General features: G+C 47.4%; 1 protein-coding gene across 1 annotated transcript in view; it reads right to left on the reverse strand.

Annotated features, from left to right (window-relative positions):
- Positions 1-3,307: 3,307 nt before the first annotated feature.
- Acvr2b (activin A receptor type 2B) overlaps positions 3,308-22,136 on the reverse strand; it is a 51,008-nt gene continuing 32,179 nt past the window's right edge. The window contains exons 2-11 of the mRNA XM_003464100.5: positions 18,323-18,530; positions 17,875-17,984; positions 17,564-17,715; positions 17,340-17,483; positions 16,632-16,775; positions 16,258-16,406; positions 14,504-14,618; positions 13,625-13,763; positions 13,407-13,537; positions 3,308-12,956 (exon numbers count right to left, since the gene is read on the reverse strand). Of these exons, the coding sequence (XP_003464148.1) occupies positions 12,762-12,956; positions 13,407-13,537; positions 13,625-13,763; positions 14,504-14,618; positions 16,258-16,406; positions 16,632-16,775; positions 17,340-17,483; positions 17,564-17,715; positions 17,875-17,984; positions 18,323-18,530 (1,487 nt within the window). The 3' untranslated portion in view covers positions 3,308-12,761. The remainder of the gene's footprint in view (positions 12,957-13,406; positions 13,538-13,624; positions 13,764-14,503; positions 14,619-16,257; positions 16,407-16,631; positions 16,776-17,339; positions 17,484-17,563; positions 17,716-17,874; positions 17,985-18,322; positions 18,531-22,136) is intronic.

Raw genomic sequence — 22,136 nt, forward strand, 5'->3', positions numbered from 1 at the left:
CATAAGCACCTGCCTTGCAAGCAGGCAGTCGTGAGTTCAATCCCCCGTACCGATAAAAAAGGAAAAAGACAAAAAAAAAAAAGTAAAAAAAAAATTTTTTTTTAAAGTCTCATTAAGGACACATTGCCAAGAACGATCGGATGTGTGTTCCAAGTGTGTATGGGGAGAGGGTATTTTGAATAGGCTTAATGATGTCTTATTGTAATAAACTTCAGTCACTATAATTTTGAGCATCCCTCATTGACCAACCATTTATGACAATTTCTGTCAAAATCATTATGGTTATTAAATAAGGTGTGTCCTCATCAACCTTCTCACTGGCTCTGGTTCTAAATCTGGCACCATGCAACTTCTGCCACTGACCCTGCAAGCTAAACATTTTGAATTGAGCATCCTCAACAGCACAGCTAAAAACACTCATAAAAGAGGACTCCCAGAAGTGCTTCAGAAAGTGGTCAGTGTGTTGAAGCAAGGTGGATGTTATGGTTTGTGTTTAATGTCCCTCCAAAGCCTCATGCAGTCATGGGGGAAGGGCTTGTTTTTTTCCTTTTTTGTACCAGAGATTAACTTGTAACCTCATGCTTGCAAGGCAGGCCCTTATGCCGCTGAGCTAAATCCCCAGCCTGGGAAGGGCTTTTTGAAAGCAGCTAAATATAGAGTTTGTGATTGGTTCAGTGTCTAGTGCTGTGATTGGAGGAGTGAGTGCTCAGTCCATCGTAGGGTAGGCAGCTTGCATACAATATAAGGAAGGAAAACAGTCCTTCCCTGTTTTATTCTTGTTACGTTTGCTGTCTTCTGCCACCATGAATTGTTCCCCCACCACCTTGTGCCACCCGACCTTGGAGCCAGCTGAGTATGGACTGAAACCTCCATGAACTGTGAGCTAAACCTCTCCTTCCTTTGGGGCATTGACTATTTTGTCTCAGCAACATGAGAAAAGTAAGATGAAAGTATTTTTAAAGTGCAGTTAATGGTCATGTGTTTCACTGTAATATTCCTTAAAGCCCACTTTACCACACATGCATTTCATAAACTGCCACTCATAAATGTCCTTCATTTTGCATCACAATCTCCAGCTTTCCATGTGGATTTAGTTCCCTGGAAACCTTCACGTTTCTATCTCTTAGCAATGCTTTTTACCTAAATGATGATCACTTAGCAAGAAGCCATTTCTAACCACCAAACGACTGCACGTAGTTCTGATAGCTTCAAACAGGCTGTCCCCCTCTCTAGCACTATCTCCTGTGAAGTCCTGTTGTATAATCCCGTGATTGCACTGAACTATATGAACCAGAGTTCTTTCTAGGGATCTTGGATCCAGCACTCTCCAGGAAGCAAATCTTTGACTTACCAGATTGTGGCAATACCTACACCTACAGGTTCCCATTAAGGAGACAAATGAATAGATGTTCCTAGTTGTGTCACTGAACAATGGAAAAATTGTTGAGACAAAGTAAAGGCAGAGCCAGGCATGGTGGTTCACACCTACAACCCCAACACTCAGAAGGCTGAGGCAGGAGGATCATGAGTTTTGAGGCTAGCCTGGTTAGCTACAAGGTTAGCTGAAACTGTATAGCGAGGTCTCAAAAAACAAATGTGGAGGTGGCCTGCATGTCATGACCCTAGCTTCCTAGGCTCCTAAAGCTCACCCTGGGTACTTCCACCAAGATCCTTCTACTGGAGCCCCCTTTTTGCCCAACTATTATTATTTTGGGGATTTTTTTTCCCCAGAAAGGGTCTATGCAGTTGAGGCTGGCCTTGAGCTATGTAATCCAAGCTGACCTCAAACTCATGGTGATCTTCTGCTTCAGCCTTGAGTGATGGGATTACAGGCATGCACCACCACACCCAGCTCACCCAGCGGTTTCAGTTACTTGCAACTGAGAGTTCTTGAAAACACAACACAACACTCCTATCTTTTTAGGCTTTGAGACTACTCTGACAGTGCTCACCATCACCTAAGCATTTTCCAAGGGCCTTAAGTGTAGGGCACTGTACTAATTACTAAAGAGAGAAGATCGATGACGTTTGCCTTCTCTAAATCCTTTACTGGGAAACAGTGCATCCCACTGGACCCTAAGAATGGGAAAGGCTGCCTGCCTTTGCGGAGTGAAACTTGCTTTGGACCTTTTTGCTGCCTATAAAATGAGGATACTGGACCAGTTTAGAAACCGACCAGGGAAACCCTAGTGCTCCACGGCACTGCTTGAGCCTTAAGGGATGGAAGGGCAGGTTGAATGGCCCAAGCCTCCTCCACTGCTGTCTCAGACACATCTGCTTTCCTAAACCTACCTTGTGTCAAATTTCTTTTAGTGAAAGTATGTTTGCTGAAGGAAAAACAGAGCAGAGGAGCCCTAGGGGCCAAGCTCTCAGCTTTTATAGCTCCAAGATCTGTTTTTTAAACATCTACTTTCTGTGTTCCTTTCCTTGTCTCTACTCATTAGGGGTACACATGAATAACAAATGAACTTTCTAAATCTGAAACATCAGAATGGGCCACAGGGTTGGACAAGTGGTCCCTAAATAAAGGGCATCTAGATCAAAAGTATTTTTCCAGGAGTTTTAAGCAGATTGGAGATTCTCATAATGAAAGCTGAATTAAAAGGCATTAAACTTGCCAAAAGGAAGACTCAAAGATGATGTTTCTCCACATAGACAAGTGTTAGCTTAAGCCCTCAACTTTCTGCAGGCCAACCTGGTAGTTTCTGAGGGTTTCCTGTTTTCTTGGTTAGATACAAGAGATTACCATTATTTTATTATGGGTCCTTACCCATGTTTTTATTTAGTGAGATTAAGTCAAGGTCTCCTAAAGATGGGACTAGGTTTGCTAAATCAAAGTCTGGAGTGGGGCCTCAGAACTGAATTGTTTTAGTATCTCAACAAGTGACCCTGGTACTCAACCAAGTCTGAGAAAGACAAAGCTTGTATTCTGCAGGTTTTCCATACATTTTCAAGGCTTGTCTGTAAAGCATAGGAATATGGAGAGGCTGGGCTCTTGGGAGATTTGGAACACACACCTATGCCCTGCAAGAACTTTACCCAGAGTCCCAGAATGATCCAGGTTGGAGACTCCCATCCTGTCTCTGGAGGCCCAGGCCGCCTGGATGGCAGAAATGGAGCCCTGTGCGGGCTCTGGCACACAGGTCACAGTCGAGCGGCCCTCTGCCATCAACAGCTCCATGTGCAACCAGCAGCAATTGGCAGGCTGTCTCTAGCCAGCCTTACCGGCGGGAAAATTATGTATTTTTCAAATCCGAATGAAATGAAACTTCAATCCACTACCACATAATTAATAGAAACAACAAAGTTGTTTTATTATGATTATTTTATTTTCATATACAAAAAGATAAACTTGAAATAGTTCTAGATTTTTCCTCCTATCTGTTGGGGTGTGGCTGCTTCTTCACACAGGGAAGGGGTGGGAGGACTACATTCACATCGGTTTGAGGACCCAGTGCAGAGTTTAAGCAGCAAAACCCCAACTTAGCAGAGCTAATTTCAAACTTGACACTCATTTCTAAAATTACCACAGTAAAAAGGAACAAAGATCCACTGCAAATGAATGAACTATTATACAATGTTCTTTCCAAAATGCTTCATTTTGCAACTGTAATTACACAGACGTCTGCTTCAGGCCATTTTAGATGGGTGCACGTGAGTGCATGTGTGTACGTGTGTGTAATATATATATATAAATCGGCACATTTTTCAAATTCAGACAGGGTAACAGCACAAGCTTAACTCTGTATATATATATGCATATATTTTAAAACAGGATACTTTAGTGTAACTTTTGTTAATTCAGTAGTACAAGCTATTTCTGTCCTACAAAATTTTTATTTTATAGCTACAAGGGTGAAAAGTGACCTACTACATTTACATCTCACATATCCTGGTATACAAACAGTACTTATTGATTTTGAGCCAAAAACTAGAAGTCTTTATTTTTATCACTTGCAAGAGCTTCCTCACGTCTAAAACCTTAAATCATATACCAGTCACAATTCCAGAGTCTGTGGTTACTCCTCATTTTAAATTGTGAGAAACAGATGAATCCAAACTCTTAATTACAATTTGTACAAGTTAGATAACACAGCCCAGTAAGACTCAGCTACCATCCTAAGCCCAACACACACATTCTCTACTAAGTTAGACAAGTCTTAGGGTTTGCCTTCTTTTCCTTACAAATAATGTACAAATTTAGAAGTAGCTGGTAAAACTGACATACAAGATGTTAAATAAAAGGTGGCATTTTCTGTTGACTCAAAACTGTTCCTGCAAGTTTTATACTCTGCCGTGTTCTTTAATTCAATGTCTATCACATGCAGAAAGCTCTTTTCACAAGAGTTGACATCAAATGCAATGTAAGTTAAATTTACAGTACTGTATAGTTATTTAGATTCAAGGACAAATGTGGAAAATATAACAGGTGAAAACTTTGGCCTTTGCCATTACCATTAAGATCATGTCAAATCTCTAAGCAGATTCTTTTGTACAGTTGAAAAATGGCAGTATGTGAGTTTGTGATGTGGGACTGAAATCTAGAAACATGTTCTCATCTGCGGTAACCCTCTCCTTCAATTCTACTCAATTTCCGTTGCATTTTTACAGAATTCTAGAAAAAAGAGGGGGAAAAAGTCGCTCTCATTGAAACAACTGATTCCCTCGCTGGTGGTCTTAGCATTTCAAATGGAGTCTCCTGAAGAACCTCCCAACAACCCCTTGCTCCTAGATGGCTCCTGGCAAGGACTTCAACACTTTTCAAATTAAAATTCAGATGTTACCTGATCTTTCCTACTCTTCTCTGTGTCACTGTTGGTGAAATTCAGATGACTGTATTTTCCCTTATGGAAAAATTATTTGGCTAAACATACACTTAATTTGTGGCAGTGCTCTGAGAAACCCTCACTTGGGCTAAAGCATTTCAGGGACTGAAGTCCACAGTCCACTGAAAGGGCAGAACCCAACACTCAGAAGGCTGAGCTGGGGCCTGCTGGGAGCACACTGCTCGCAGTGTCCATGCTTAGCAGGACAGCAGGACAGCCCAGGCATGTGGCTCACATGCTGTTACTACTTTTAATCTTGGTCTGCCATGTATGCCTCAGAGACAAAAATTCAGGTGTGACTGCTGGTTTATTAAGCTTTTGAAATGGTAGAAAAGGCTCTTTAAAAATATTTATTTAAAATACGTCACAATGACAAACAGCCATATCCCACAAAGCCTGATTTCACAGCACATAAGCTATAAGTACCTTCCCAAAATGCACTGTGGTGGATGGTGGGTTTTTATCTTGCCATTTAAAGGAATGTTCTACATTTGAGCTTTAGCAACTAGAATTGTGTTATAAAGAGCTCATCTTTGGAACTAATTTACATGTAAGACCAGCCAGTCAAGTTGTTTTGCCTCTTTGGACAGGCATGAGAATACTGAAAACGGCAGAACTCAGAGGAGCTCAGGCGACTCTCCACGGCAACCCTGCACAGTACTAGGGTAAGCTCGCCAGAAGCTCCCGTGTCAGTCCTGGGAGAGAGTTCTGCTTTGAAACAAGTGCCTCCACAAGGCAGGGCTCCTGCGTATGATGTTAAATCTGCAGTATCAAGAGGACCCGGATGGTGACACTGTTCAACTTAAGGTCTGAGGTAAGTGGTTCTTAAAATACCTGGATCACAGAAGTGTATCCAGAAATTAGAGCCAGGAGAAAGGAAGAAAGGCTTGGGACTACAAAAGACACGGAGGACAAAAGCTTACAGCAGTTGCTTTTGGGGGAAGTGGGTGACAAAAACAAAGGCACAACAGAATTACATTCCTAGACAGGTGGCTGGAGAGCAAGAAATGTTCTCGTATGGGGAACAGAAAAAACAGTGATGGGTTGATTCCTGGAGTGCTAGATCCAAAGCTAAGTTGATTCCTGGGGTGGTAGATACAGTATAAAAGGGCTGAAGTGTAAAACTAACCTCTAAAGCAGAATGAACAGACTATTTTAAAATGACATAAAAGAGTGTTTTTAACAAAACTACATCCAGTGTCCCTCTGGAAGCCACAGCCTGAAGCCAGCAGGCAGGATATGGGGGACAAGTCTTCACCTTAACCTCAGAGAGTACTACAATTTAGCTTATTCTCTTCCCTTTCCCCTGCAAGAGTTCCCCCCAAATAACCATCTACCTGAAAAAAGGCTGAAGTGAAGACCACCTCCCACACAGTGGCAGTAACGCTGAGCTTGGCGGGAGCTCTGTGGACACGTGGAGGGCTTCCTCTGTTGCTGGACAGTGAGCCAGCCCAGCCACTCTCATCTCCACAACAGCGCTGACCATAGGAGACACATGTACTGGCAGTTCTCCATTTAACAGGATCACTGGGTCCTGTTTCTGAAGAATTACTCGACTGGAAAATCTGGTCCTAGATAGTTCAATTTGGTGGAACTAGAAACACCAAATCCTTATTTCATATTAACCTAAATCGTATTTATTCCAGCCCTGTCCTACCCCAGTGTGCACCCCCACACAGTGTGTTCCCCCAAATACTCTCATGCAATTATATTTTGTGATAAGAACTTACAAATGAATCATTCATTTCAGAATCCTTTGTTCAAAAGGAAATTTCAGGAGGAAGCACGAAAGTCACACACACTTCCCTCTCCCAGCCCATTCCCTCCCAATCCGCAAGGAGCCACACTGAAGCCTGGCTCTGCTACACTGCCCCAAAAGGAGTTCTGGCCAAAGGAGACCGACAAGCTGACTGTAGGCTCCAGTGTATACAGGAGTTCATGTGAGCACTAACAGTTGCACACCACTCATGCTCCAGTGTATGCTTATCTTGAAAGGTAAAGCTCATCAGCTCGGATTACAAAAGCATTCTTATTCAAACTCACTAGGCTTTATAAAAATAATCTGTGGTATAAAACAATCTCCACACTGTGTAGAAGAAATCTGTCGGGTGACATAACTAAATATATATGTAGAGCTATAGATTTTTAAAGTAAAATTTCAAGTGTTGTGTCTCTCTTATATAACCTATTCTTTTATTTACAAGGCTATCTAACAACATTGATGCAAACATGACTAGAAAGTCAGGGAATGGGCCCATACCCAACCAAGAGTGCAAGTTTCCAAGACTTAAGACAGAATTCACTCATTCACAAAAACCCATCCTCATTGGCCTGAAACACTAATGGATCACATTTTTCGTAACTGTTGAGCTTAAAAACCTAAACTTTGCAAATGAATGTAACACTTTTCTGCAGGCATCCAATACACACTGCATATATCCATGTGGCCTTGTGTATATGTTTTTAGTGCCCCATGCTGGTTTACAACAGTTGTAAGAATTGTCTAAGCCTTAGCCCAGTGTATGCAAACCCATGGTGCAATGTCACAGCTGGCTGTTTGTTACCACTGAAAGCTCTGAAAGGTTTGCCATCACTGACCTAGACAATACAACCCTGCCCCGGAGGGAAAAATGTCAGTGCAGAGCCTGTCACCACACAGGTATTTAGAGAACACGCATGTTCATTCCTTAGCAGAAACTACTCTGTTATGTCTATGCGCTGCCATAGGAGCAAATGAAGCCATCACTGGTTCTGGCACTACAGGGATACAGAGCGTACCACATTCATTCATACCTGGAAGATACCACCATGAAAATGTTAAACCCCAGACAAACGGAAATAATGATAAATTCCTTCAATTTAAAGTTTCATTCAAGGTCAGGTGCGGTGGTGCCTTCTTATAGCACTCTAAAAGGCTGAGACATGAAGATCCCAAGTTTAGGACCAACTCAGACAAGTTAGCCACTTACAGTGAAACTCAGCCTCTAAATACAAAATTAAAATTAAAGAGCTGGGGTTGAAGCTCAGTATGAAGGTCCTGGATTTAATCTCCAGGACTTGGTGTGTGAGTAATTGGAAGTTCTCTTATCAAAACCAAAGTTCACAGTGAACCCAGAGAGGGTATAAAATAGCAACACTCAAAATAGCCCCCTAAATAATTTGGACTTTTACATGTTGCTAGTCTGATGGGGTTTTTTTTTTTTTGAGACAAAGTCTTGCTATGTAGTTCAGGCTGACCTTGAGCTCTCTATGTAGCCCAACCTGACCTTAAACTTGTGATGAGCCTCCTGCTTCAGCCTTCTAAATGCTAGAATTATAGGTAGGTGACACCTCATGTAGCTTGCTGGGCCTTTGGAACTCAAATTATTTTTTAAAATGTGGTTGGTTAACTGAATTAATTTCCAAGGGAGTGTTTGAACTTTTTTTTCTACAAAACTAAATTATTATCTCAAAAAACTTTTCCAAGTTTTCTAAAGGTCTGGGACACATTCACAGGTAGACTGCTAGTTACAAATCAACTACCCAAATCTTACCTAAAGAACCATGTGTGTAACCCTGAATGCATTAAACCTTTAAAATCTAGACTGAGAAGATACACAGTTCATCTACTGAAGTATTGGGCCTTTTATCTAAAAGACAATATTGATGTAGAGTTAAACTCCTCATTCCTCCTGACACATTAGCTGCTGAGTATTTTATTAGTTTAGTTTTTTTCACAGATACTGACCAAGGAAATTTCCCTTAGCAAACTAAGAAGCCACCTTGCCCCCTTCTCTGGCAGTTCCTCTGGAGGACCACAGCGATGAGGAGATGTGCTGGGTGGCTCAGAAAGGTGTGTTCTCATACCCACAGATGTAGCCAGGCCTGGCTTTCTCTCCAAAGACGTGCCACTGAAATCCAACAGCCTAAGACAGCTAAGACTAAAGATCAAACTGAAAGAACTACTGGAAACCGCTTTCCAATTTAGCTATTTTGCTGGCAAGCCAAATTCTTTAGAATAACGACTGTACCTCTAGTACAGAGTCTAAAAACTTCTGCTTACTAATGATTTAGGGAAGAGAAAACCAAATGCCAATCCTTGTATTATCAGTAAGTGCTTAGAAATTTTACACTACATTAAAAAGGCACAGTTCTGTTATGAGGCAGCCATCTGGTCTTCCCACTCTGGATGGGACTGCCTTCCTGTCTCAAGCCCCGAGGCCACATGACAGACCTTCTCAGCCAGAGCACAAGGACAGTCAATACACAGGTGGGCTTCCAAGAGAAAAGCCACACACAGAGCCTGAGAGGTGATAAGAACATAGCCAAATAGAATAGGCCACAGAGAAAACTACAAAATCACATACTGCACTTTCTAAATCATCGAGCCCTGTCCTTCTCCAGGCAAGCTTTGTGACCTGCAGAGGATGAGGCCCTTGCCTCCTACAGATATACAGAGCTAGGCAATGTCTTCTTTCTGCCCTCACACCCCCGAGTACAGACAGAAAGAATTCAGAGTCAAAAGCAGCTGGCACCATTTTGCCTTGCAGCCGGCCAGGTCCCCTTCTCCCCTGAAGATCCCATCTATATCCCTTGCCTCCTAATGCTACAGACCAATGGTCCTAGGAAAACAACAGCTCTACCATGGTCCCAGGGTGCTCTGGTGACTATGTCCATGGGGTTCCCTCGTCACTCAGGGCCACCTGCAGGCCCCTATGACACAGTGGCTCTTGTTTTTACCTGGCTCATCCTGGGTTTCTCTAACTATCCATGACGTTACACTGTTCTCACAGGTGCTTTCAAGCAACACAGTCTCTGAGAAAGCTCATCCTCATCAGAAGCCTGCTTAGACAACTCTACACTGGAAAGGAAGGAGCAAGGATCCTTGGCTGCATCTCTGTCACCTGGATACAACAGCCCCTCCCATGGGCGAGGAAAGATGACAGGCCACACTGGACTCATGGTCCACAGTACTTCAAGCAAAAAAAAAAAAAAAAAAAAAGAATTCTCTGAGTTTCTCAAAATGGACATTGCATGGCATGTGGAAAACAGCACAGGCAGAGGCCCTGTGACCCAACTGCCATCATCATCAATGCAAACTTAGGGCTCTCCTCAGACAGCACGTGACAGCAGACACTTTGGGCAAAGGAGCCCCCAGAGCCACCCCCTAGAAGGAAATCACCCATCTTTTAGCATTGGCAACCAGGTATACATAGAGGAGCACATTCTACACCACGGCATAAGGGAAGCGACAGACTGACTCCCTAGACACAGACCCTCAGTCTCTCCCTTTACCCAGCCACGCCAAACAGGTACCAACTCCTGGCACTTCATTCTGATGGCAAGGCTCCACAGGGACACTTCAGCATCTAGGCACAGAGTCAAGGAAGAAGGAAGCCACTCAAGAGGAAAGACATCAGGCGAGCCTGCTGCACTGTGTCCTGACTGAAGAGTCCACATCAGAGCCACAGCTCAACACTGCCTCAGCCAGGCAACACCTCCACGAATCCAACCAGCACAGATGGGAAAAGCACCCAGAGGAAACCTAAAACCAAAGAGAAAGCTGGGGTTGAGTGTTTGGCACTAGGTAGGGTTGGTGATCTGATTATTCCTTTAGTGAATTGCTAATTTTGTTTCTTCTGAGGGAGAAAAGTAGAGATGCCCCCACTGCCTGAGAAGAAAGCTAAAGAAAGTAGATATGGCACTTTTCAATAAATACTTTAAAGCTTCGTAAAGAAACAAGTGGCAAAGAAAAGCAACTGCTGTAAGGCCTGCTTTGTGGTTTAAACTTATTCTGAGGGAAACGACAACATAGCTTACAAAAACAAAAACAAAACGCCTGTCCCCATAACCATCTGGCCAGACCACATGTTGACCCGTGAAGCACACACCGAGCTCTGAGGGGAGCAAACTAGCTTCCTCCAGCACCCTGAGCCCCACCCCAGAGCAACGGCCACCGCCACAGTAGGCTGAGATGCCACACACAGCACACTGAGCAGGACGCAGGGGCCAGCAAAGGGCAAGACCCTGCACCCAGGTGCCCTCCTCTAGAACCGCAGGCAAGCACTGCCCATCTCCTCAGGGACACCACCACTGACCTGAAGGAGTTAGATCTCAAGTAAAATTAATTCATGTGGGCCTAGTGGCCACTTCCACCAAGCTCAAGTGGAGCTGTCATTCTCAACACTGACCCGTCGAGTCTCAGGCAACATCTGAGCCCTGCTCGGCCCGGAGGAAGTCCCCTCAGTTCACCCAGGGCTCAAGCTTGCCCTTCCCAAACCACTCATACACACTATAAAGATTCAAGAGATGTGAAGCTTTTAAATAAACAGTCTACAGAAAAGTCTTCCCAACAAAAGTGATAAATGCCCAGACTCAGCCCAGACAACCAACCTACTTACAGCCAATGACAAATATTTACAAGGGGGTTTTATCAAACAAAAATAGTAGTACTCCCTAAAAGACACAAATGTGTTTTCTCTATTTTTAAAACTTCCTTGTCATAAAAGCCAACTTACATTAAAATATACTTACTACAAGACAACACAACTAACAAAAATACATAATAAAACTTATACAAGTAGAAAATTCTGAGGTATTTCTGGTTTGAGGTGGTCTGTGGTCGTGAAGTTTTAATTCTTTTTTCTTAAAATTTAAACCTCGGAAGCCACATAGCAAAGCTTGTGTGTATATGTAGATGTGTACGTTTTGTCGAAAACAAATTTAGTATGTTCCATAAATTAAAAAGTTCAAACGTCGAAACAGCAGCATCAGGAACATTCGCTGACTAGAGCAAGGTTATGGCAAAATATGGAGTTGTTTAGGCTCTGCACCACTTCAAGGGTCTGGAGAAGCTGCACCACCAGCCACAGGAAGGGCGGAGCCAGAGCCAGAGGTGCAGCTCCCGGGAGCTGCTCAGGGACCCACTAGCCCCAGCTGTCAGGGGCCCCAGGGGCATTTTGCGAACTGCTAGCTCTAGGAGGAAGCAGGGTTTCATTTTTCCTCCATTAAAGATATTTACAGAATTGCATCTTATGAAGAATGTCCACGAAATCATGGTTTCTGCCCTGGCGTCATCTTAAAATCTGGACAGAAAGAAATGTTTCATCTTACGGCCATGCCCAAAAGTTACTGGAAAAACACTGGTCGGGACCCTGAGCCGCCCGGGTCTCACTTTCTCCAGACCCCACATTGCCATTAATGCTCGGCACATACGATCCTTGCCCTCGATTCCTGGTTACCTGAGAAGCAGCCTCCACAGCAAAGGATGTTGCTCGCCTGTGCCCGAGTCCAGTGTAGCTCTGTTCCAACCCCCACCCAGCACTTCCTCCCCTCCCAACTCCAGTCCAAACCATCCTTTGTCCTCAGCCCAGTTCTCCTTGGTCAGGACACACCCGTTAGATCCGTGAAAGACACATCTGCTGTTTCTTAGCTCACTGCCTAGAAAGGGAGAAACACAAAATAAAGGTGGGGAGTGGGGTACGAGTGGAGGGGAGGAAAGCCTCTTCTGAGGAAGGTATATTTTTATGTAACAGTCTTCAAAGTTTCCTCTAGTAGAGTTTGCAGCATTAAGTTTCCTAAGACAGGAGATGGGTTTCTTTGTGTCACAGATTCTGAGACAACAAATGAAGAGAAAGTGGGAAAATGACTCCCCAAGGACAGGAGGTGGCCGAGGCTCTTCAGCACAGCGCTGGTTCTGCATTCACAGCTCAGCACCTCAGCGCCTGCTGACGTGTCCACTGTTCACAATACAGTAGAGCAATATGCTGGTAAAAACTGATCCAATCCAAAAATAATATTAATAATAATAATTATAATAATTATAATAATAATAAAAAGTCAAGGTAAAATAGCAGCTGCATTTTATGTGTTTGTTGGTTTTATAAGATTTCCAAAACAAAACACAACTTTTTTTCTTCAGATCCGCTGAGTCTGGAGAGACACATCCTGGGCTTATTAGATGCTGGACTCCTTAGGGGGCAGGTCCACATTGGTGACGGAGGTCACCAAGGAGACAAGACAGTCCGAGGTAGTGCCGTTGACCGACCTCCGGATCAGGGATACTCGCTCCTCCACACAGCCCGCAGACAGGCGAGCCTCTGCATCGTGGTCCCAGCACTCCTCGATGGTCACGCAGAGCTGGGCCAGGCCCTGAACAGTGGGAAAGGACAGGAGAAAGACAGCCTCGTCACACCCCCTAAGTGAGGACGAGCATGGGGGGACAGCAAACTTGCTAATGCTCCTCAGCGCCCACCCTCCAGCTGGGACTAGGGTGACCTGTGATCATCAGGATGCCTGTCGTCTTGGCAACCGCCACCCTGAGCGCACCCACCTCCACAGCCCCAAGAAGGGTTCACAGAGCCACTAGGCCCCTCCTCGGGCAAACACCCTGAATCAATCTTCTACAGAGTCCAAATACACAGGCCTGTCAGTCACAAGGGAGACCGAAGTGGGCATCATCTTAGCTTATTCCTCATACCCACAGCCACCTTCCTAGGGCCCAGGGAGCATGGGGACCTGCCTCTGTGCCCCACACAGATCCCCCTCGATCTCAGGCTCCTCCCACACACAGAAGCCCCTTCCTTCTATGAAGCCCCTCACCGGGTGCTTCAGCCAGTGATCCTTAATGGTAGGCCTCATCTTCTTGTGCACAACCACCTCCTGCAGCTCCTCTAGAGAAGGGTGCTGGCCAATCTCTTCCTCAAAGGGAAGCATATACTCATCCACAGGTCCTAAGAGAGAAAACCTAGTGGGATCACCGCAAGGCCTGGCAGCTCCCAAACCCCAGTTGAGAGGTCCAAAGCCATCATGCCACTCACCATCTGCAGCCTTACAGCGAGACACAAGCTCCCAGAGCACCAGGCCCATAGCGTACATGTCGATGCGCAGGAAGGCGTCTCGTTGGAAGTTGATAGCGCCCTCTAGCACCTCGGGCGCCATGTACCGTCTGGTGCCTACCTACATGAGGACGGAGGAGGGGAGGGTTCACAGAGACTGGCCACGTACAAGCAGACACACCACTGGGCAGGCCAGCTGCAGCCTATGCACACCCAATAGAGAATGGAGGTGGCTTCAGACAGGGTACCAATGATCGTCATGTCAGCCCTGAGTCACTGCATTCACAGCAGAGGTGTGTTACACCTGATAATAACTTCATGGAATTGTTAGCAGACTGCCACAGCGATGCCACAAGGGCTACACCAAATACATGTATTTTACTGAGATTAAGACTAAAATAAAAGGCAGGGAGAGCACTTAAAAATATCATCAGCGGATTGTTTTAGGACAGTGTGCTAGGTTTAATTTTTAGTTACTTTTTTTAGATTCCTGTCCTGGAACTTAGTACTTTTGTTGCTGTTGTTGTTGAGATGCAGTCTTATTAAGTGGCCCAGGTTGACCTCAACTCAGTGTTCATCCTTGCCTCAGTCTCCTGAGTGTGCCGCCAAGTCCAGCCATCTTTCTGTTTCATCCTGTTTAATAATTATGGTTGAACAAGACACTGAGACTACAAAGCTAAGTGGCTAAAATCCCAGTGGTCCAGGGAAGCCTTATCAACCCAGGCCTGACTTACGCAGGTATAGTAGGGCCCTATTTTCTGAGAGCTCTGCATTCTTGAAGTGACCCTTGCCCTCATCTCACCAACTGAACATCACAGCATTGCCCAGGCCAGCCCCCCATTGCCCGCCCAGGACTGGTACCTGGCCGTGGGTGTCCCCTGGTGGTTTCCCTGGCTCAAACCGAACGGCCAGGCCAAAGTCAGCCAGCACAGCTGTGAGGTCACTCTTCAGCAATACATTCTTGCTCTTAAAGTCCCTGTGGAGACACGTGGGCCCAGATGACATAGAACAGCACCTGAAAACCATCTTGCTTTCAAGATCCTGAGTCTGTGCCACACAACCTCATCTGGAGGGCAGACTCTGTGCCAGGGTACAGAAGTGAGGCATCTTCAGGAGCCCACACAGGGGTGGGAATTCCTGGTGGCCTTGGGTAGAAGGCTTCCATGAAGGCTGGCAAAGCTATTCCTATGCCAATGGCTAGACAGACCCTGTCGCAGGCCCCAAAGTATCAACAGCCAACCCAAACATTCTCAGAGGGGTCGGAGACAGGTCAACTGCCCTTTCTAGAAATAGTTACAATATTTAGAATGTGGATGAAAGCACAAATTTAGTATCAGCTCATCTAAGTTCTTACGCAAGCTGCACAGGGGAAAGCAGCAGGGTTCTGATGTTTGCGCAGCTCCACCCCATACCAAAACTGCTACTTTGAGTCCTCAGCTCTCCCAGCCCTGTCTCAGCCTTGCTGGGGGCGATTCAACTGAATAATACCCAGAAAGCTTTGGGCCACCCTGGCACACTTACAATGCATTACTCTTATACTGAACCAGACAGAAGAGTCAACAGTCAACCTTTTGACCCACAGAAGTGGCAATTCCACAGTCAACCTTCTGAGTCATTACTGTTGACATCATCACCACTCCTTTAACGTTGAAGTCTAGAATTCAGGGCTTCTTCCCCTTCTTCAGACGCATGGAGCCCCAGTAGCACGACACTCTCATTAGTTACTCAAGTCTCTCCAATACTGTCCCTTCACTGGTAAGATGGGACAAAGAAGGCAAGTTTCTACCTCACAAAGCCGTGCTGAGGTCAGCCGAGCTGGTAGTTCTCACAGCATTTAGGGTATGATAGGCATTCAGTAGAGCACAACAGGGCTAAGTTAACACAGAGTCGTTTTGTTTTTGTTTTTGTTTGGTGATACCAGGGATTGAACTCGGGGCCTCTGCACTGAGCTGCATTGCCAGGCCTACTTTTCCGTTTTATTTTAAAACAGGATCTTACTAAGTTATAAGCTGCCCAGGGTTCCAGTTCCAATCCTCTTGCCTCAACTTCTCAGCGTGCTGGGATTACAAGCATACATAGCTAACACGGAGGTTTTCAAAATGTGCTTCAACGACCCCAGGAGGTCCCTGAGACTGTTTCAGGAGATCACTGTTAAAATTTTCTTTGTACTTCACCATGTGCCTTTTCTAAGCTCATCTTTCAGGAGTACAGAAAGGACTTCTGAGGTATCTACGTGACAGAGGATGTCGTCTCAAACAGGTAACAGAATATGTATGTTCTACACCAGCAAATTCCAGTAGATTGACCTACATATCCAAAACCTCACTGTAACAGCATAACGGGTCCTAACCAAAACAGCTGGAGACTGATAAACCAACTGTCCCCCATGTAATGAAGCCAGCACCGTCGCGTGTCACCATTAGAGGGCACCAGAAACCATTTGGGAGGCCATGCCATCCCAAGACACAGATAAGGGCCAGGTTGTGCGTTTAGTTGTTCTGCCACACCATGAACACACAGTGAGTGCGCTTAGAAAACTGAGACAGCCCATCCACTAACCTTACTCTGTGCTGCTCCAGGCCAAGGGCAGGCAGGACCCCTGCTAACCCACGTACCTGTGGGCGATAGACGGCTTGTGGCCCTCGCCACGGCACCAAGGTACATCCTCATGCAGGTACGAGAGGCCTCGCGACATCGTCTCTGCCACGTGACACAGTTCATTCCACGTGATGATGTTCCCCTTGAGGTAATCCGTGAGGGAGCCCTGAGAGAAGGCAGCACGGGTTAGGGCTGCGCACAGGCTCTGGGTGTGGAATAGGACCTAACCCAGCCCAGCCCAGACCTGGGAGGAACATATTCTGTCAAAGTAATCAATCCAGGTTCAGGGTTCTCACTGAAGAGACACCTATGACACAGGCTCCCTCATCATGGACACCACAACAGGGACCTCTTCACCTTTTCTCAGGTCCAACTGATGGACCTGGCTCACCTTGTCATGGAAGGCCGTGATGAGCCACAGCTCCACCTCGAGGTTGGAGCCTCGCTTCTCGGCAGCAATGAACTGCAACAAGTTCTCGTGCTTCATGCCAGGTGTGCTGAAGATCTCTCGTTCACTCTGCCATGACTGCTTGTCCTAAGGCAGAAAGAAGCTCAGCCACAAGGTCCCAGTAGGAGGGGACACTCACCCTGTCTGCACCCTGGCATGCCAGCTCAGCATCCATAGGGGCCAGGAGAGCAGCACAGGGCTGGGTTCAGGAGCACCTGGCTAACAGCAGTCCCAAGATCACTTCAGCATGATCCCAGCACCATGATCCACTGGGAACCACTGGGTCCCAACCCAGAGCAACTGAGTAAGCTGCTCAGTGTCACCCAACAAGTAAAAGGCACAGCCAGGCCTGCTTTTGCTAAGTGTCTTGGGCAACTGCCTGCAGCAGCCTGTGCCTAGAATCTCTGAGCAGATCACACTGTTGAAATCAAAAGCCTGGGAATTGAAGCAGATCAAAGTTGGGCAAAACCCTAGTTCAATCTTACGAAGGAAATTTACTGCTGCATACAGTCCTTGGACCAGCCAAGAATGATGTAAGTGACCATTCCTACCTAGTGAGGCCGTTTCTATCTCATCTCACTGCGCCTCCAGAGCTTGGACAGCCCATTACCAGTCATGGTTAGGCAGAATGATCTAGAATCCCTCACTCACCTGGAGTGGAAAGATCTTAACAGCCACAAAGTCGTTCATGAGCTGGGCCTTCCAAACACAGCCAAAGCGCCCCCGAGCCTTGATCTCCAACAGCTGCAGTGGCTTCAGGCCCACCAGAGGGGATGGAGGCGGAGGCCCAGGGTCCTGGAAGATTAAGAGTTTAATGGGGTCTGGACTCCTGCAGCTCCCCCGCCTTGCTCTGCCCCAAGCCTGTACCATCTCACCTCATGGATATCCACATGGCCATAGGGGGGCTTGCGATGTCGATACATCCAGAAGGCCAGCAGGACAATGAGGGAGAGGCCCCCAATGGGCAGCAGCGAGTAGGCCAGCACCGTGAGCAGGGTGGGGGCTGTCGGGGGTGGCTCGTACGTGACTGGGGGACACATGAAGCCCTGTATCACACAGTATGCCCACAACCACTCCTCCAGAAAGCCCTGCAGCCACTCCCCACCCAGCTGACAGCTGAGCACTCTAGGCTAAGGAGAGGCCCCCATCTGCTGGGTCAGGACCCCTCTTCCCACTGGCCCCTCACCTTCTGGGCCCCCTGCTTCCGGCAGGTGGGTGAAGCGCTCGTTGCAGAAGTTGCCTTCACAGCAGCAGAAATACACTTGGGGGTTCTCCTCGGTGGCCACACACTCCTGCCTGAAGGCAGAGTTTTCCTTACACCCCTTCCGGCAGGGCAATGGAGACTCTCCCAGGCCTGTGCAAACTCCTCCCCACAGACACACGTCATTGATAACTTCAGTGGGACAGTGGGACCCACTCCCTAAAGTATGACCCGAAGTTGAGTGACAGCCAGGAACTGACATGCACCAACACCCTCCGCAGAGCTAAGACAGGGCAAGCATGTTGTGGAAGGGCTTAGGACACAGTGCCACTTACAAGGCCCTTTGTCACCCAGACATCCTGAGACCTGCACAGCCCAGCAGGCAGCACAAGCACAGGCAGGCTTCAGCAGAGGACAGGTGCTTGGAGAGTACCTGTCGTAGCAGTTGAAGTCGTCCAGCCAGCAGCCCTTCTTGACAAGCTCGATGGTGCCCGAGCTGTTGCGCCAGGAGGCGTAGCAGTGCAGCCGCTTGTCCTGCTCGCCCTCGCAGCGCTCCAGGCCGCTCTGGTTGGTGCGCTCCAGCTCCCAGTTGGCGTTGTAGTAGATGCACTCCCTTGTCTCGGCCTCCCCACGCCCAGAACCTGTGCCCCCAGGTGAGAAAAACTGAGCATGTCCCCAGGGCTACTTCCCCAAACTCCTGCAATTAGTCCCGGGTACCAGTCACTCCAAAGGAGGGGGTGAGACTTTCTCCTCTCAATGCTAGACCCGTGCGTCAGCCCCTCCAGCTCGCTACTCTCTGCCCACTTGTGCCGGGAGCCGGCTTCTTTCTCCCACTGCATGAGCCCTGGCCTAAGAATGGGAATGCAATGCTACAGAAACATGGATGCCACACGGATGGGCAGGAGCACAAAAAGGAGCACCGATCCCACCTGTAGCTTGGGAGGGGGATTCCTCGCAGTAGCAAAGTAATGAAGGAGCCTCAGCACTTCAGTGTACTTCACAATCGCTGTGTGTGCAGGCGTGTGGTAAGGTGACAGTTTATTAACAATGTATCTGCCTAGGCATAGCCCAGACCTATCCAATGGGAATATGGGAAGGGAGGGAGGATTTCTTCTTTTTTTTAATGTTCAGGCTGGCTTTGAACTTTCTTTGAAGTCCAGGCAGTCCTCAAAGAAGCAGCAATCCTCTTGCCTCAGCCTTCCAAATGCTGGGATTACAGGTATGAGCCACCATGCCTGTGAGGATCTCCACTTTTAACCACTGGTACAGACTTGAGGGGCAACATCTGGAGGAGCTGCAAGAAGCAATGGCCTCCTGCTGCTCCAGCCTCCGCCTGGCCTCTGCACACCAGTGCTTCCCAGCAAGCTTGTGCTCACGTGCCTTCCACAACTTCCTGCCCAGACTGCCTGGGAAGCAAGGCCCCACCAATACCCTTTCTGTACTCAGCAACAGTACCTGGTGCTGCACGTGTCTACAGGTGCACATGACAAGGCTCCCAGAAAGGAGGGTTGGCTGGAAGCCAAGCTGCAATCTCAGACTAACCTCCTGGCTAGGTTTCTCCCGACAACCCCAGCACACCCCATCAACTCCTGGATCCCACTCTATCCCAGTAGAAGTACCATCCTGGTACTGCCCATTCAAACGTGGCCTCAAACATGCACAAAATCTACCTTCCTCACCCTCCCTCTAAAACAACCCCCAGCCTCAGCCCCAGCCCCAGATCTGGCCGCCACTCCCCTTCAAATCCGACAGTCCCGGGATGGAAGAGTATACAGATGCCAAAAGACGCTTTGTCTACGAGTTCCACAGGACACCCACCACGCACTGTCCGAACCGACAGAAACATCCAATAGGAACGGCTGAGCAGCCAGCCAGCCCTCCTGCACTTCTCTAGCCTACTGTGAGCCAGGAGCTGGCACCACTCATGGATACTGCCCCCACTCAACTATTTCCACCCCAGAATGGAGGAGAAACCCGTCAACCCAAAAACCCAAGCCAGCATGCCAGCAGCCTTCACCAGCATGGTGAAGCACTCTACTTCACCGTTAGAGGTTCACAGGCCCAGGCTGGCACCCATGATGCCCACAGACCTCTGCCTACCTGTAGCTATCCGAGCCACGCTAAGCACCCGTCCAGAGAGAAGCACCCAGTCCAGAGAGTGCATGGCCTCCTTTCCCCAACCTGGGACTCAACTGTATGTACAGCAGCACTTCTAATGAGAAAACTTGAGCTTTGTGAGCCAGCGGCAAGCTGCCTACAGATGGGAGGCTGAGCACTCCATGGTCTCCTCGCAGCCACACCCCAGTGCCAGGGTCTGGAGTCTGTTTAGCTTCTGGACTTAGCACCGTTTACACCTCTATCTGCAAATACTTCCCATTTTCTCCCTAGGATTTTAACTCTGCCCTCTCTCCCAAAACCAGGCAAACTCTCTAATTTATTCACCTGACTTGCCACCCTGCCTAATTGCTTGTTGAGGTTTAAAGGAATATTTCACACATTAAAAAGTATGTGAATCACATAACCAAAAATAACCCACAAGAATAAATAACACTATTTACATAATGAACACTTGTATAAGAAATAAAGCATTACAAACGTGTTCAATAATTGTGTTTGAATTCTGGGCTTTCCCTATAAGACAGAAAACGATGAAAGCAGGATCTTTGGCCATCCTGAGTGTCAGAACCAGATCTAGACACTTGAGTTGTCATAAGGTACGGATAGGTATGCTGGGTACAGCAAGATTTCAACAGGAAGTGTTAACACATTTTGTGTCTCTGTAGCTATGACCTGGGCCTCAAGTATGCTAGGCAAGTGCTCCAACACTGACCTATACTCACAGCCCAGGAGTGTCACATCTCCCACACAAACAAGAGGCAATAAGTGCCCTGTGCAGGGTTAGGACTCCACCAAAAACACAACAGGCCAGAGCTGGCCCGGCTCCTCATTCCAGAACACTGTCAGGCAGATTCATCTGGACACTAACCTACATAGGACCCAAATGAGAGAACTTGGAGCTTCAAATCTCAAGGTTCTAAGTAAGACACAAATGTTCAGGATGTTACCTGAACCCCATCGGACCAGATTTTCCTAGGCAGCCCAGCCAAACAACAGTGTTAAGCAGACCAGACTTCAACTCCTGCCCTTGGACAAGTGTGTGCCCTTGGACAAGTTACCTAACCACTCTGTGACAGGAGTTAATAACAGAACCTACCTTCCTACGCTTATTGGGAAAGTTAATGCATTTCAAAAGTAGTCAGAACATGCCTGGACCATTAGCCATTATATCACAGCCATTCTGCTCCCTGCTGCCCAAAGTCTTCAACCTAACCCTCCTCTATGCCTCCAGCCCATCAAGGCATCCCATGTCTGAGACAGCTCTTCTTTCGAGTAGAGCTGACATTCCATGCCTCTCCCACACCACACCTACCAGGCTATCGGCCAGGTGGAGACCTGTTTCCTTCTTTCCTCCCTAGCTCTGTTTCACAGCTATTTATGGCCTCTGGCAAGACTTGCATTCAAGGCCACCTCCATTTTATAGTGGACAACGGCCTCCTCCTCATATCTGCGCCCACAGAATCACAGCATTCTGGTACAAGAGGCTCCCTGCACTCCAGCCCACCTGCCCATCCTGGCTGAGATGCTAGCTTCACAATGCCAAGGGAAGCTGTACCCTCAGACACCAAGGTAAGGGGCCTGCCATCCCCAAACCACAGCCAGCTCCACCACTCACTCTGCAAGATCCAGGTAGGTAAGGAGAAAGGTCCCCAAAAGGCTGTCCCCATGCTCACAGGACATACCAACCTAGTAAACCTTCCACACAGGCAGGACAGAAAAAGGTCTCTCCCTCAAATACACATGTACACGCACATACACACGCATGCGCGCGCTCACACAGAAGCAGCTCAGCACAGCACCTTGGATATAAAATGTAACCTCATCAGTCTTGCCTGTGAGGTGCTCAAAGTGCAAGGAGGAGGGAGAGGGATGAGAGATGGAGAAACGGGGATGGCTGAGAGCTGGCTCCCCTGAGCTTCTCCAGCCTCTAGGCTAACCTCTCAGAAGACGCAGGAACCACAGCACCGCAGTGCCACCACACTCTTGGCTCCTGGAAGCCCCTCTGCAGCCAGCCCTCATAGAGAATGGGTGCCCAGTCCCATCCACCCGGACCTGTAGCTAGACAGAAAGTGGCACTCCTCTACGCCTTCCTGAGGTCCACTCTTGCCAGCACAGCAAGACACACACAC

This window comes from Cavia porcellus, unplaced genomic scaffold (genome assembly GCF_034190915.1).
Source record: "Cavia porcellus strain 051 isolate PalLab524CR breed Dunkin Hartley unplaced genomic scaffold, mCavPor4.1 scaffold_15, whole genome shotgun sequence".
NCBI classification, from domain to species: domain Eukaryota; kingdom Metazoa; phylum Chordata; class Mammalia; order Rodentia; family Caviidae; genus Cavia; species Cavia porcellus.